Source organism: Salvelinus namaycush, chromosome 25, assembly GCF_016432855.1.
Source record: "Salvelinus namaycush isolate Seneca chromosome 25, SaNama_1.0, whole genome shotgun sequence".
NCBI classification, from domain to species: domain Eukaryota; kingdom Metazoa; phylum Chordata; class Actinopteri; order Salmoniformes; family Salmonidae; genus Salvelinus; species Salvelinus namaycush.
This window is the reverse complement of record NC_052331.1, coordinates 36,027,007-36,041,290: the sequence shown is the minus strand read 5'-3', so window position 1 is coordinate 36,041,290 and position 14,284 is coordinate 36,027,007. Positions and strand designations below refer to the sequence as shown.

Sequence of the window (14,284 nt, the reverse complement as noted above, 5' to 3'; positions counted from 1 at the left end):
CCGGAAATCCTTCTGCGAGGGTAGAGACTAGACGGGAAAATCCTTCTGCGAGGGTAGAGACTAGACGGGAAAATCCTTCTGCGAGGGTAGAGACAAGACCGGAAATCCTTCTGCGAGGGTAGAGACTAGACCTGAAAATCCTTCTGCGAGAGTAGAGACTAGACCGGAAAATCCATCTGCGAGAGTAGAGACTAGACCGGAAAATCCTTCTGCGAGGGTAGAGACTAGACCTGAAAATCCTTCTGCGAGAGTAGAGACTAGACCGGAAAATCCTTATGCGAGGGTAGAGACCGGAAAATCCTCCTTCTGAGACTAGACAGGAAATCCTCATTTCTAACACGTCTGTTGAGCGTGAAAAACCCAGCAGTGTTGCAGTTCTTGACACAAACCGGTGCAACTGTCACGTACTACCATAACCCCTTCAAAAGGTTCTAAAATATTTTGTCTTGCCCTCAATGAAACACATACACAATCCATGTCTCAATTATAAAAAATCCTAATGTTATTCATGTTTTGTACACTCATGTGATGCAATTGGAACTGGGACTCTCGTCTCCGCCAACATCCCTTTCACCTCTCTAGGAACTGGGACTCTCGTCTCCTCCAACATCCCTTTCACCTCTCTAGGAACTGGAACTCTCGTCTCCGCCAACATCCCTTTCACCTCTCTAGGAACTGGAACTCTCGTCTCCGCCAACATCCCTTTTACCTCTAGGAACTGGAACTCTCGTCTCCGCCAACATCCCTTTCACCTCTCTAGGAACTGGGACTCTCGTCTCCGCCAACATCCCTTTCACCTCTCTAGGAACTGGGACTCTCGTCTCCTCCAACATCCCTTTCACCTCTCTAGGAACTGGGACTCGTCTCCGCCAACATCCCTTTCACCTCTCTAGGAACTGGGACTCGTCTCCTCCAACATCCCTTTCACCTCTCTAGGAACTGGGACTCTCGTCTCCTCCAACATCCCTTTCACCTCTCTAGGAACTGGGACTCTCGTCTCCTCCAACATCCCTTTCACCTCTCTAGGAACTGGGACTCTCGTCTCCTCCAACATCCCTTTCACCTCTCCAGGAACTGGGACTCTCGTCTCCTCCAACATCCCTTTCACCTCTCTAGGAACTGGAACTCTCGTCTCCGCCAACATCCCTTTCACCTCTCCAGGAACTGGGACTCTCGTCTCCTCCAACATCCCTTTCACCTCTCTAGGAACTGGGACTCTCGTCTCCTCCAACATCCCTTTCACCTCTCCAGGAACTGGGACTCTCGTCTCCTCCAACATCCCTTTCACCTCTCTAGGAACTGGGACTCTCGTCTCCTCCAACATCCCTTTCACCTCTCTAGGAACTGGGACTCTCGTCTCCTCCAACATCCCTTTCACCTCTCTAGGAACTGGGACTCTCGTCTCCTCCAACATCCCTTTCACCTCTCTAGGAACTGGGACTCTCGTCTCCTCCAACATCCCTTTCACCTCTCTAGGAACTGGGACTCTCGTCTCCTCCAACATCCCTTTCACCTCTCATCGTTTCTTCCCTAATCACTCTCTCGCCAACACTTCCCACTTTCGCCGCTTCACACTTCATTCTTTCTCCCTCCATCACACATCTTTACTCATTATCTCCTGAACCATCCTGAATATTGATCTAGTCCTGTATGTGTCTCCTGAACCATCCTGAATATTGATCTAGTCCTGTAGGTGTCTCCTGAACCATCCTGAATATTGATCTAGTCCTGTAGGTGTCTCCTGAACCATCCTGAATATTGATCTAGTCCTGTAGGTGTGTGTGGGAGGTGTAGAGGTCAAGGGTCACTCACCTGTGAGTGGATGGTGCTGTGGTCAGTGTGAGATTCTCCACAGCCCACATACACACAGCCATTCTACAAACACAGAAAACAATGGATTTATACAACAGTCAATTTGCATGAGGCCAAATGGTAACCACACAACTTTCTAAATAAAGGTCACAATGAGTTACAAAACATTACAAATAAGTCTTAAAATTGTGACAACTTTTCCCAAACTCAGACTTTTCACTCACCTCCAGACACGCCCACAGATTTGGTCCTCCAACTTTGCAGTCTTGGCACTGGCCCTTGAAACACACACCAACACAACCAACTAGCTCCAGTGACCAGACCAGTGAGACAACATAATAATCCCAGACAGACAGCAGCTACAAAACGGTAACATGATAGAGCAAGGCCTTCTCCAATGACAACATCCTCAGTTCTTCTAAAACATTCAGGCCTTGGCCATTTAATTATTGTTTCTTTAGTAGCACAGGACTACGGGGGGGGGACTTAGTAGCACAGGACTACGGGGGGGGACTTAGTAGCACAGGACTACGGGGGGGGACTTAGTAGCACAGGACTACGGGGGGGGACTTAGTAGCACAGGACTACGGGGGGGGACTTAGTAGCACAGGACTACGGGGGGGGACTTAGTAGCACAGGACTACGGGGGGGGACTTAGTAGCACAGGACTACGGGGGGGGACTTAGTAGCACAGGACTACGGGGGGGGACTTAGTAGCACAGGACTACGGGGGGGACTTAGTAGCACAGGACTACGGGGGGGGACTTAGTAGCACAGGACTACGGGGGGGGACTTAGTAGCACAGGACTACGGGGGGGGACTTAGTAGCACAGGACTACGGGGGGGGACTTAGTAGCACAGGACTACGGGGGGGGACTTAGTAGCACAGGACTACGGGGGGGGACTTAGTAGCACAGGACTACGGGGGGGGACTTAGTAGCACAGGACTACGGGGGGGGACTTAGTAGCACAGGACTACGGGGGGGGACTTAGTAGCACAGGACTACGGGGGGGGACTTAGTAGCACAGGACTACGGGGGGGGACTTAGTAGCACAGGACTACGGGGGGGGACTTAGTAGCACAGGACTACGGGGGGGGACTTAGTAGCACAGGACTACGGGGGGGGACTTAGTAGCACAGGACTACGGGGGGGGACTTAGTAGCACAGGACTACGGGGGGGGACTTAGTAGCACAGGACTACGGGGGGGGACTTAGTAGCACAGGACTACGGGGGGGGACTTAGTAGCACAGGACTACGGGGGGGGACTTAGTAGCACAGGACTACGGGGGGGGACTTAGTAGCACAGGACTACGGGGGGGGACTTAGTAGCACAGGACTACGGGGGGGGACTTAGTAGCACAGGACTACGGGGGGGGACTTAGTAGCACAGGACTACGGGGGGGGACTTAGTAGCACAGGACTACGGGGGGGGACTTAGTAGCACAGGACTACGGGGGGGGACTTAGTAGCACAGGACTACGGGGGGGACTCAGTAGCACAGGACAGGTGGACTCACATGTGACTTGTGGATGAGTTCTTCCTTGGTGATCTCTCCTACACACTGTAGATGGGGACAGTCACTGCTAGAACACACAGGCATCACTCACCTGAACCTGTACCTCACCTGTCTGAGGGGGGAGAAAGAGGGGGGAGAAAGAGAGAGGGAGGGGGGCAGAAAGAGAGAGAGGGAGATGGGGGGGGGAAGAGAGCGAGGGAGAGAAAGAGGGAGGGGGGCAGAAAGAGAGAGAGGTAAAAACACAGTCATGGGCATTCAAGTGACCACAGAGAGTCAGGACACCCATTTAACATCCTAGCCAAAAGACAGCACCCTACACAGGGCAATGTCCCCAATCACTGCCCTGGGGCATTTTTTAGACCAGAGGAAAGAGTGCCTCCTACTGGCCCTCCAACACCATCTGGTCTCCCATCCAGGACCAACCCTGCTTAGCTTCAGCAGCAAGCCAGTAGTGGTATGCGGGGTGGTATGCTGCTGTCAACAATAAAAGGAAGTTAAGAAACTATTTGGCACTATGTTAAGTTTTAGGCAACTCAGTCTGCCAACATTTGTTAAACACTTAAAATTCATATAAAAATACCTTTCAGAAAACAATGAACAATTATGTCCAAGTCTTTATCCACAATAGACAGCATAGATAAAACATTAATGGAATATGGTACAAAATAATCAGTATCTCTCTTACAATAAACATATTGTACAGATGAACAGTCAAATGCACAAATGGCCATCTGTAAAAATCACACAGAACTTGTTCCTACACCAGCTGGTACCACAACAGGGACAGTCTGTCTGGGCCGGGTCAGAGAGAGTTGTAATACTGTCTGTCTGCCTGTCAAACACCAAGCTGTCTGTCTGGGCCGGGTCAGAGAGAGTTGTAATACTGTCTGTCTGCCTGTCAAACACCAAGCTAGCTGTCTGCCTGCCTGTCAAACACCAAGCTGTCTGTCTGCCTGCTTGTCAAACACCAAGCTAGCTGTCTGTCTGCCTGCTTGTCAAACACCAAGCTGTCTGCCTGCCTGCCTGTCAAACACCAAGCTGTCTGTCTGCCTGCCTGTCAAACACCAAGCTGTCTGTCTGCCTGCCTGTCAAACACCAAGCTGTCTGTCTGCCTGCCTGTCAAACACCAAGCTGTCTGTCTGCCTGCCTGTCAAACACCAAGCTGTCTGTCTGCCTGCCTGTCAAACACCAAGCTGTCTGTCTGCCTGCTTGTCACCGTTGGAACCGGAGGCTCCAGACAGCAGAACTGGTTTTTCCAGGTCTGCTCTGTGTACGTCCTACCGTATAGTAATCAACCCAAAACAACTTCCTCTTCTCATCTCTGAGAGAGAGATATTATCCGTGGCCCGATGATCTCCCGTCAGTACTAATGGGGCGAGAGGCCTGACAACCTTCATCTCTGACTAGTTGTGAGGACGAAAGAGGCAGCCCAAAATACACACATCAACATGAGCAAATTAGTTTTGATCAATCATGGAAATTTTAAAAGTGCTGAAAACATTTTGGCTCAACAGTTAAAAAGAACCTTGAAGCCAAGGTATAGAAGCAGCTGAATCGATGTGCACCTACGGTATAACATATCCTTAGACTAGGGGGGTGACTGTCATACGGGGTGCTGCTCCTCTCTCTCTCTCTGCAGGCGTTTATACTGCACTTGCCTTCTCACAGACAGAACCTAACAAAGCAAACACAACTCATTCCTTACTGGTTCAGATCTTGCATGGAGCCCCAGACCGAGGGTGATTGACCGTCATCTTGAACTTCTTCCATTTTCTAATAATTGCGCCAACAGTTGTTGCCTTCTCACCAAGCTGCTTGCCTATTGTCCTGTAGCCCATCCCAGCCTTGTGCAGGTCTACAATTCTATCCCTGATGTCCTTACACAGCTCTCTGGTCTTGTGCCATTGTGGAGAGGTTGGAGTCTGTTTGATTGAGTGTGTGGACAGGTGTCTTTTATACAGGTAACAAGTTCAAACAGGTGCAGTTAATACAGGTAATGAGTGGAGAACAGGAGGGCTTCTTAAAGAAAAACTAACAGGTCTGTGAGAGCCGGAATTCTTACTGGTTGGTAGGTGATCAAATACTTATGTCATGCAATAAAATGCAAATGAATTACTTAAAAATCATACAATGTGATTTTCTGGATTTTTGTTTTAGATTCCGTCTCTCACAGTTGAAGTGTACCTATGATAAAAATGACAGACCTCTACATGCTTTGTAAGTAGGAAAACCTGCAAAATCAGCAGTGTGTCAAATACTTGTTCTCCCCACTGTAGAGGAGATGGACCCACTGGTTGACCTCTAGGTTACAGAGAGCTGGTAGTCCCATCCACCACACTTCCAGCTGTGAAACATGGTATAGAGGAGATGGACCCACTGGTTGCCCTCTAGGTTACAGAGAGCTGGTAGTCCCATCCACCACACTACCAGGTGGGTGGTATAGAGGAGACGGACCCACTGGTTGCCCTCTAGGTTACAGAGAGCTGGTAGTCCCATCCACCAAACTACCAGGTGTGGTAGCATCATGTTGTGAGGGTGCTTTTGCTGCAGGAGGGACTGGTGCACTTCACAAAATAGATGGCATCTTGAGGACAGAAATATATTGAAGCAACATCTCAAGACATCAGTCAGGAAGTTGAAGCTTGGTCGCAAATGGGTCTTCCAAATGGACAATGACCCCAAGCATACTTCCAAAGTTGTGGCAAAATGGCTTAAGGACAACAAAGTCAAGGTATTTGAGTGGCCATCACAAAGCCCTGACCTCAATCCTATAGAAAATTTGTGGGCAGAACTGAAAAAGCATGTGCGAGCAAGGAGGCCTACAAACCTGACTCAGTTACACCAGCTCTGTCAGGAGGAATGGGCCAAAATTCACCCAACTTATTGTGGGAAGCTTGTGGAAGGCTACCCAAAACATTTGACCCAAGTTACACAATTTAAAAGGCAATGCTAGCAAATACTAATTGAGTGTATGTAAACTTCTGATCCACTGGGAATGTGATGAAAGAAATAAAAGCTGAAATAAATCATTCTGACATTTCACATTCTTAAAATAAAGTGGTGATCCTAACTGACCTAAGACAGGGAATTTTTACTAGGATTAAATGTCAGGAATTGTGAAGAACTGAGTTTAAATGTATTTGGCTAAGGTGTATGTAAACTTCTGACTTCAACTGTAGCTGGTAGTCCCATCCACCAAACTACCAGGTGTGAAACAGAGCAGACAAACACCCCCGTCACTGACGATCCAACAGGTGAAGAAGCTGGATGTGGAGGTCCTGGGCTGGTATGGTTACACGTGGTCTGCGGTCTAAAACGATGTTGGGAGGCGGCTTATGGTAGAGAAATGAACATTAAATTGTCTGGAAACAGCTCTGGGACCAACGCTTTACATGCCTTTATATTTGTGTTCAATACAACTGGCTAGAAATTAAGAAGGAAATGATCTCAACAGAGATAAATGTCCTCCTGTGTGCTACCTATATCCCACCACTAGATTCACCATACTTTAATGAAGACAGCTTCTCCATCCTAGAAGGGAGATCAACCATTTCCAGGCCCAGGGACATGTACTAGTCTGTGGCGACCTAAATGCCAGAACTAGACAAGAACCTGACATTCTCAGCACACAGGGGGACAAACCCCTACCGAGAGGTGACAGCATTCCCTCCCCCATATTCCCCCCCTACACACAACTACGACAAAACAACCAACAAAAAACGTGTCACAACTCCTCCAGCTCTGTCACACGCTGGTTCAGTACATAGTCAATAGTAGGCTTTGAGGAGACTCTTATGGTAGGTACACCTACAGCTCATCTCTTGGCAGTAGTACTGTAGACTACTTTATCACGGACCTCAACCCAGAGTCTCTCAGAGCGTTCACAGTCAGCCCACTGACACCCCTATCAGATCACAGCAAAATCTGTCAACTTGAACAGAGATATACTCAATCATGAGGCAAAGCCAAAAGAAACTGCATAGCATTAAAAAAACGCTATAGATGGAAGGAAAGTAGTGCGGAAACCAACCAAAAAACAATAAGGCAACAACAAATTCACCCCTTCTAGACAACATCCTGGACAAAACATTTCACTGCAATAGTGTAAACTTGGCAGTAGAAAGCCTAAACAGTATATTTCAGCTTCCTTATAAAATCTAAAAATGTCAAGCAGACAAACTACGAAAATTAACAACAAAATGATGTATTGTTTGATAAAGAATGCAAAAGCAGTACTTCAGAAACCAGCTCATTGTAATAGAAAAACCCATAGACTTTAACCACTTCTGGGGGAAAATAAACAACAACACGAAGAGTTATCTAAACAAAATGGAGCTCCATAGTGCGCCTTCAGAAAGTATTCCTTAACTTGATCTACATTTTGTTGCACTACAAGGTGGGATTTAAATTTGATGTTATTATTCGTATCCCAGAGCCGTTTGCTTGGCTAGTTAGAGGCTAATGTCAGCTAGCTAACATTGAACCTGGTTGGTTAGCTAGCAAACATTGAACCTGGTTGGTTAGCTAGCAAACATTGAACCTGGTTGGTTAGCTAGCAAACATTGAACCTGGTTGGTTAGCTAGCAAACATTGAACCTGGTTGGTTAGCTAGCAAACATTGAACCTGGTTGGTTAGCTAGCAAACACTGAACCTGGTTGGTTAGCTAGCAAACATTGAACCTGGTTGGTTAGCTAGCAAACATTGAACCTGGTTGGTTAGCTAGCAAACACTGAACCTGGTTGGTTAGCTAGCAAACACTGAACCTGGTTGGTTAGCTAGCAAACATTGAACCTGGTTGGTTAGCTAGCAAACATTGAACCTGGTTGGTTAGCTAGCAAACATTGAACCTGGTTGGTTAGCTAGCAAACATTGAACCTGGTTGGTTAGCTAGCAAACATTGAACCTGGTTGGTTAGCTAGCAAACATTGAACCTGGTTGGTTAGCTAGCAAACATTGAACCTGGTTGGTTAGCTAGCAAACATTGAACCTGGTTGGTTAGCTAGCAAACATTGAACCTGGTTGGTTAGCTAGCAAACATTGAACCTGGTTGGTTAGCTAGCAAACATTGAACCTGGTTGGTTAGCTAGCAAACATTGAACCTGGTTGGTTAGCTAGCAAACATTGAACCTGGTTGGTTAGCTAGCAAACATTGAACCTGGTTGGTTAGCTAGCAAACATTGAACCTGGTTGGTTAGCTAGCAAACATTGAACCTGGTTGGTTAGCTAGCAAACATTGAACCTGGTTGGTTAGCTAGCAAACATTGAACCTGGTTGGTTAGCTAGCAAACATTGAACCTGGTTGGTTAGCTAGCTAACATTGAACCTGGTTGGTTAGCTAGCAAACATTGAACCTGGTTGGTTAGCTAGCAAACATTGAACCTGGTTGGTTAGCTAGCAAACATTGAACCTGGTTGGTTAGCTAGCAAACATTGAACCTGGTTGGTTAGCTAGCAAACATTGAACCTGGTTGGTTAGCTAGCAAACATTGAACCTGGTTGGTTAGCTAGCAAACATTGAACCTGGTTGGTTAGCTAGCAAACATTGAACCTGGTTGGTTAGCTAGCAAACATTGAACCTGGTTGGTTAGCTAGCAAACATTGAACCTGGTTGGTTAGCTAGCAAACATTGAACCTGGTTGGTTAGCTAGCAAACATTGAACCTGGTTGGTTAGCTAGCAAACATTGAACCTGGTTGGTTAGCTAGCAAACATTGAACCTGGTTGGTTAGCTAGCTAACATTGAACCTGGTTGGTTAGCTAGCAAACATTGAACCTGGTTGGTTAGCTAGCTAACATTGAACCTGGTTGGTTAGCTAGCTAACATTGAACCTGGTTGGTTAGCTAGCTAACATTGAACCTGGTTGGTTAGCTAGCTAACATTGAACCTGGTTGGTTAGCTAGCTAACATTGAACCTGGTTGGTTAGCTAGCTAACATTGAGCCTGGTTGGTTAGCTAGCAAACATTGAACCTGGTTGGTTAGCTAGCTAACATTGAACCTTGTTGGTTAGCTCCCAGCAGATTCATGCCGGGTAGTAACGACATGATTTGGCACTATGTTCATTGTTGTTTAACTAGATAATGTTAGCTGGCTGGCTCGTTAGCTAACATTACGTGACGTGTATGATCTTACATGTTGTTTACCTAGCTAGGTTCATTGTTTAGCTAGCTAGCTACATGTCTTAACAAAAGGCAAGTAACAATTTCGGGTGTGTTCGTAAATTCAGTCTGAGTATGCCAAAGTGCAGAATAACTGATGAATTTACGAACGGTGTCCCTACCTAGCCAAGTTCTGCAGCCACGCCACAGAGCGCTGCGAGCCACTGCGACAGCTAACACAAGGACTCACTGTGGGAGTGGTCAGAGAGACATGAGCTGCCTGTCAATAAAATCAGGGATACCATTACACAGACCCCTGTGCTGAAATACTACAACCCAACAGAGCAGCTTGTACTACAGTGTGATGCTTCAGAGAGTGGGTTAGGAGCAGCCTTGATGCAGGGAGGACAACCAATAGCATACGCCAGCAGAGCCCTGACAGAGACTGAAAAAGGGTACGCACAGATAGAGAAGGAGCTGCTTGCAGAGCCCTGACAGAGACTGAAAAAGGGTACGCACAGATAGAGAAGGAGCTGCTTGCAGAGCCCTGACAGAGACTGAAAAAGGGTACGCACAGATAGAGAAGGAGCTGCCAGCAGAGCCCTGACAGAGACTGAAAAAGGGTACGCACAGATAGAGAAGGAGCTGCCAGCAGAGCCCTGACAGAGACTGAAAAAGGGTACGCACAGATAGAGAAGGAGCTGCCAGCAGAGCCCTGACAGAGACTGAAAAAGGGTATGCACAGATAGAGAAGGAGCTGCCAGCAGAGCCCTGACAGAGACTGAAAAAGGGTATGCACAGATAGAGAAGGAGCTGCTTGCAGAGCCCTGACAGAGACTGAAAAAGGGTACGCACAGATAGAGAAGGAGCTGCTTGCAGAGCCCTGACAGAGACTGAAAAAGGGTACGCACAGATAGAGAAGGAGCTGCTTGCAGAGCCCTGACAGAGACTGAAAAAGGGTACGCACAGATAGAGAAGGAGCTGCTTGCAGAGCCCTGACAGACTGAAAAAGGGTACGCACAGATAGAGAAGGAGCTGCTTGCAGAGCCCTGACAGACTGAAAAAGGGTACGCACAGATAGAGAAACAAAGCCTCTCCTCAGCGCACCAAAAAGACGACAACACATGCTCATGAGACTCCAAAACTACGAGGTCAGTCTCCTGACGTTCCGGGAAAACATGTGTTGCTGGCCGACACCCTGAGCAGAGAGAACCTCACAGAACAAGACAACAGAGGCCCCGTGGAGGTCGAAGTGGAATCAATCAATATGATACACTACGTCCCTGTGTCAAGCGAGAGACTAAAGCACATCCAGAGAGCCGCTGAGCTGGACCGGGGAGCTCCAGACACTGGAAAAATGTGATCCTGCAGAGGTGGCCTGAAGAGTAATAACATGTACCCTTGGAAGTAGCCATGTGTCTTCACAACAGAGATGAGCTGAGTCATTGTGCCTGCCGCCCTCAGGTCAGAGATAAGAGAATCTATTTCTCACACATAGGAACAGAGGGATGTCTGAGAAGAGCTGGTGAGTGTCTACTGGCCTGGAGTGAATGCACAGCTGAGAACATACATGGCACAATGTGGCGCCTGCACTGCATGCGGGTGTGAAACAGACGAGACACTGAGGCCACACGAAGCACCAACAGGGACTGACCTGTCCAAGTTCAACGACAGAGACTACATGGTCACAGTTGATTATCTCGCCGACTTCTGGGAAGTGGACCATTTGGAGAACACACAGTCGAAAACGGTCATTCAAAAAACTGAAGACACACTGCACGCTATGGGATACCTGACATCCTTTACTCAGACAATGGTCCCCAGTACTCTTCAGACGAGTTCCAGCAAGGTTTGGGACTTTAAAACACAAAACATTGTCTCCAGGATACCCGCAAAGTAATGGGAAAGTGGAATCGGCAGTGAAAACAGCCAAAAGACTGATGGCAAAAGCAAAAGAGAGCAGGTGCTGGCCTATACCTGGCCATGCTGGATCACAGAAATACCCCGTCGCAAGGAACAGACAGCAGCCCTGCAATGGAGCTCTTGGGAAGATACACACAGACACTACTGCTAATGAGTGAAAATCTTCTGAGACCGGTGATGACAAACTGTCAGCTGGAGAAGTTCAAAGAAAGACAACAGAGACAGGCAAAGTACTATGACACTTAGGATCTCACAGAGCTGCAAAGAGATGACAGGGTGAGAGTTCAGCCACTCACAGGACAGATACAGTGGTGGCAGGACAGAAACAGTGGTGGCAGGACAGAAACAGTGGTGGCAGGACAGAAACAGTGGTGGCAGGACAGATACAGTGGTGGCAGGACAGATACAGTGGTGGCAGGACAGATACAGTGGTGGCAGGACAGATACAGTGGTGGCAGGACAGATACAGTGGTGGCAGGACAGATACAGTGGTGGCAGGACAGAAACAGTGGTGGCAGGACAGATACAGTGGTGGCAGGACAGAAACAGTGGTGGCAGGACAGATACAGTGGTGGCAGGACAGATACAGTGGTGGCAGAGGGACAGAAACAGTGGTGGCAGAGGGACAGAAACAGTGGTGGCAGAGGGCCACAGTAGTCAGACCTGTGAAGTAAAGGTCCTACGAGGTGAAGACAGAACAGGGACAAGTCTTCAGGAGGAACAGGAGATAACTGAGGAAGAGCAGAGAAATAGGAGAGGATTTCCCCACTGTTCCCCACACAGAGCCAGTTAACAGAGGACCAGCTGACGCCCAGCAAAGGGTGAGGAACACAACCTAGAGGTGGACGCTGCACCTCAACAAGAAGATCCAGACATCTCAGGTCAAGCACCTCCTGATGAAATAAACACTCCCCACAACACTCCCCTCGCAGACCTAAACACCTGAAAGACTTTGTGTGACTGTAAATTCAAAAACGATTAATGTAATGCTTCTACACCTGCATTGCTTGCTGTTTGGGGTTTTAGGCTGGGTTTCTGTACAGCACTTTGAGATATCAGCTGATGTAAGAAGGGCTTTATAAATACATTTGATTTGATTTAATGGACAGTCAGATAACAATACTGATGTTACACAGGAAACGGAAACCAAACGTTAATTACCGTCTTCATGTACTGGATGTGATGGTTGACAACATGCATTGGAAAGTTTGCTTAACTATTATCTTTGTCTGTCGTGACTACAACACAAAGCATATTGAAACAATATCTGTTTGGGCTCGTTGAGGTCTACAAAATGATTTGTAATAATGTTGTTAGACACCCCCACATCTAACCACAGTCCCAAGACAACTCACGTTCAGTCATGTCCGCTAGCATTTCTTAATGAGCATTGATGAAAAACGAGGCCACGTCAGGTAATTATCCTCCAACAAAACCCCCGCAATTAGACACCTTCATCAACAGGCGCTAAGAACAGAGTTTCTAAACCTCCCGTACTGTCTTCCGGTGATAGTTTATCTTCTATAAATGGGCTAGCTACCAACAACCCAGCATGTCAACACAGTTACTAAACCTCCCGTACTGTCTTCCGGTGATAGTTTATCTTCTATAAATGGGCTAGCTACCAACAACCCAGCATGTCAACACAGTTACTAAACCTCCCGTACTGTCTTCCGGTGATAGTTTATCTTCTATAAATGGGCTAGCTACCAACAACCCAGCATGTCAACACAGTTACTAAACCTCCCGTACTGTCTTCCGGTGATAGTTTATCTTCTATAAATGGGCTAGCTACCAACAACCCAGCATGTCAACACAGTTACTAAACCTCCCATACTGTCTTCCGGTGATAGTTTATCTTCTATAAATGGGCTAGCTACCAACAACCCAGCATGTCAACACAGTTACTAACAATGTGGATGTAATGTATTTAGTTAGGTAGCTACTATTCAAGCATCAAAAAGACACACGGGGCGGAAATCACATGCAGTTCAGTCGGTGCGACACTCACTGACAAGAGGCTAACTAACGTCAGCTAGCTAACGGGCAGATGGTCCCGTGATCTTAGCTAGCTAGCCAAGACGCTAACCGGTTGATATGAAAATATGTTTTCGGTCCAATTCAATCCCGACGTGAATCAAGAAAAGTTTTCAGATCAAATCGTGCTAGCTAACAATAGTTTTATTGATGGGAACATAACAGATTGACACATGGATTGAGCTGTCATGCTAACATTAGCTAGCTAGTCACTCTCATAAAACGTCAACACTGCTGCTTCTTATCTTCTGCAGCATGAAACAAACCGAAAATAACCTCTTGGCTCTTACCTGCACTTTATGAAGTTACATTTGAGAAGAACCGATCCTGTTATCTTGAAAGCTAAACCCGGCAGTTAAATATGTATCTGTGACATTATTTCAAACGGTAAACCTTGAAAATGTCACAGTTGAATGAGAACCCGTTCGATCGTAACGCAAAACTTCCAGGTTGTGGATCCGCCTTCTGGCCAACAACGGCCGTTTTCCGGTTGTGTGTGAACGGGTGTCGCTGCGCCACCTGGCGGTCAACAGTGGAATAACCTCAATCTGATTCTGCACAATCCCAGCCCAGGCGCCCCCTACTGACCAATAAACACAATTACTTGGATTTCAAATTAACATCCAGACATTTTTATTTTTTATCTGTCACAATCATGTTTCGATTTATTTATTTTTTAGGCCAAAAACAACAAATAAGAAAAGGTGGATTTTATTTTTACCTTGTATTTCAGAACCAGATTGCTAAACTCTCCACCTGGCTTTTATTTTGAAAGCAACCCCTTTGCAACACTGGAGCTGCATGATCTTACTGATTGAAGATTTACTGGTATAGACTCCAGCAGCAGACATCTCTCAGACCCCTCTCTATATCGCTACCTACTGAAGACCTCATCTC

General features: G+C 47.0%; 1 protein-coding gene across 1 annotated transcript in view; it reads right to left on the bottom strand.

The window, feature by feature from the left end:
* LOC120019921 (ubiquitin carboxyl-terminal hydrolase 33-like) overlaps positions 1–13,830 on the bottom strand; it is a 41,035-nt gene extending 27,205 nt beyond the window's left edge. The window contains exons 1-4 of the mRNA XM_038963332.1: positions 13,678–13,830; positions 3,332–3,443; positions 2,037–2,090; positions 1,813–1,875 (exon numbers count right to left, since the gene is read on the bottom strand). Coding sequence (XP_038819260.1) covers positions 1,813–1,875; positions 2,037–2,090; positions 3,332–3,415 — 201 coding nt within the window. The 5' untranslated portion in view covers positions 3,416–3,443; positions 13,678–13,830. The remainder of the gene's footprint in view (positions 1–1,812; positions 1,876–2,036; positions 2,091–3,331; positions 3,444–13,677) is intronic.
* Between the last annotated feature and the right edge of the window lie 454 nt (positions 13,831–14,284).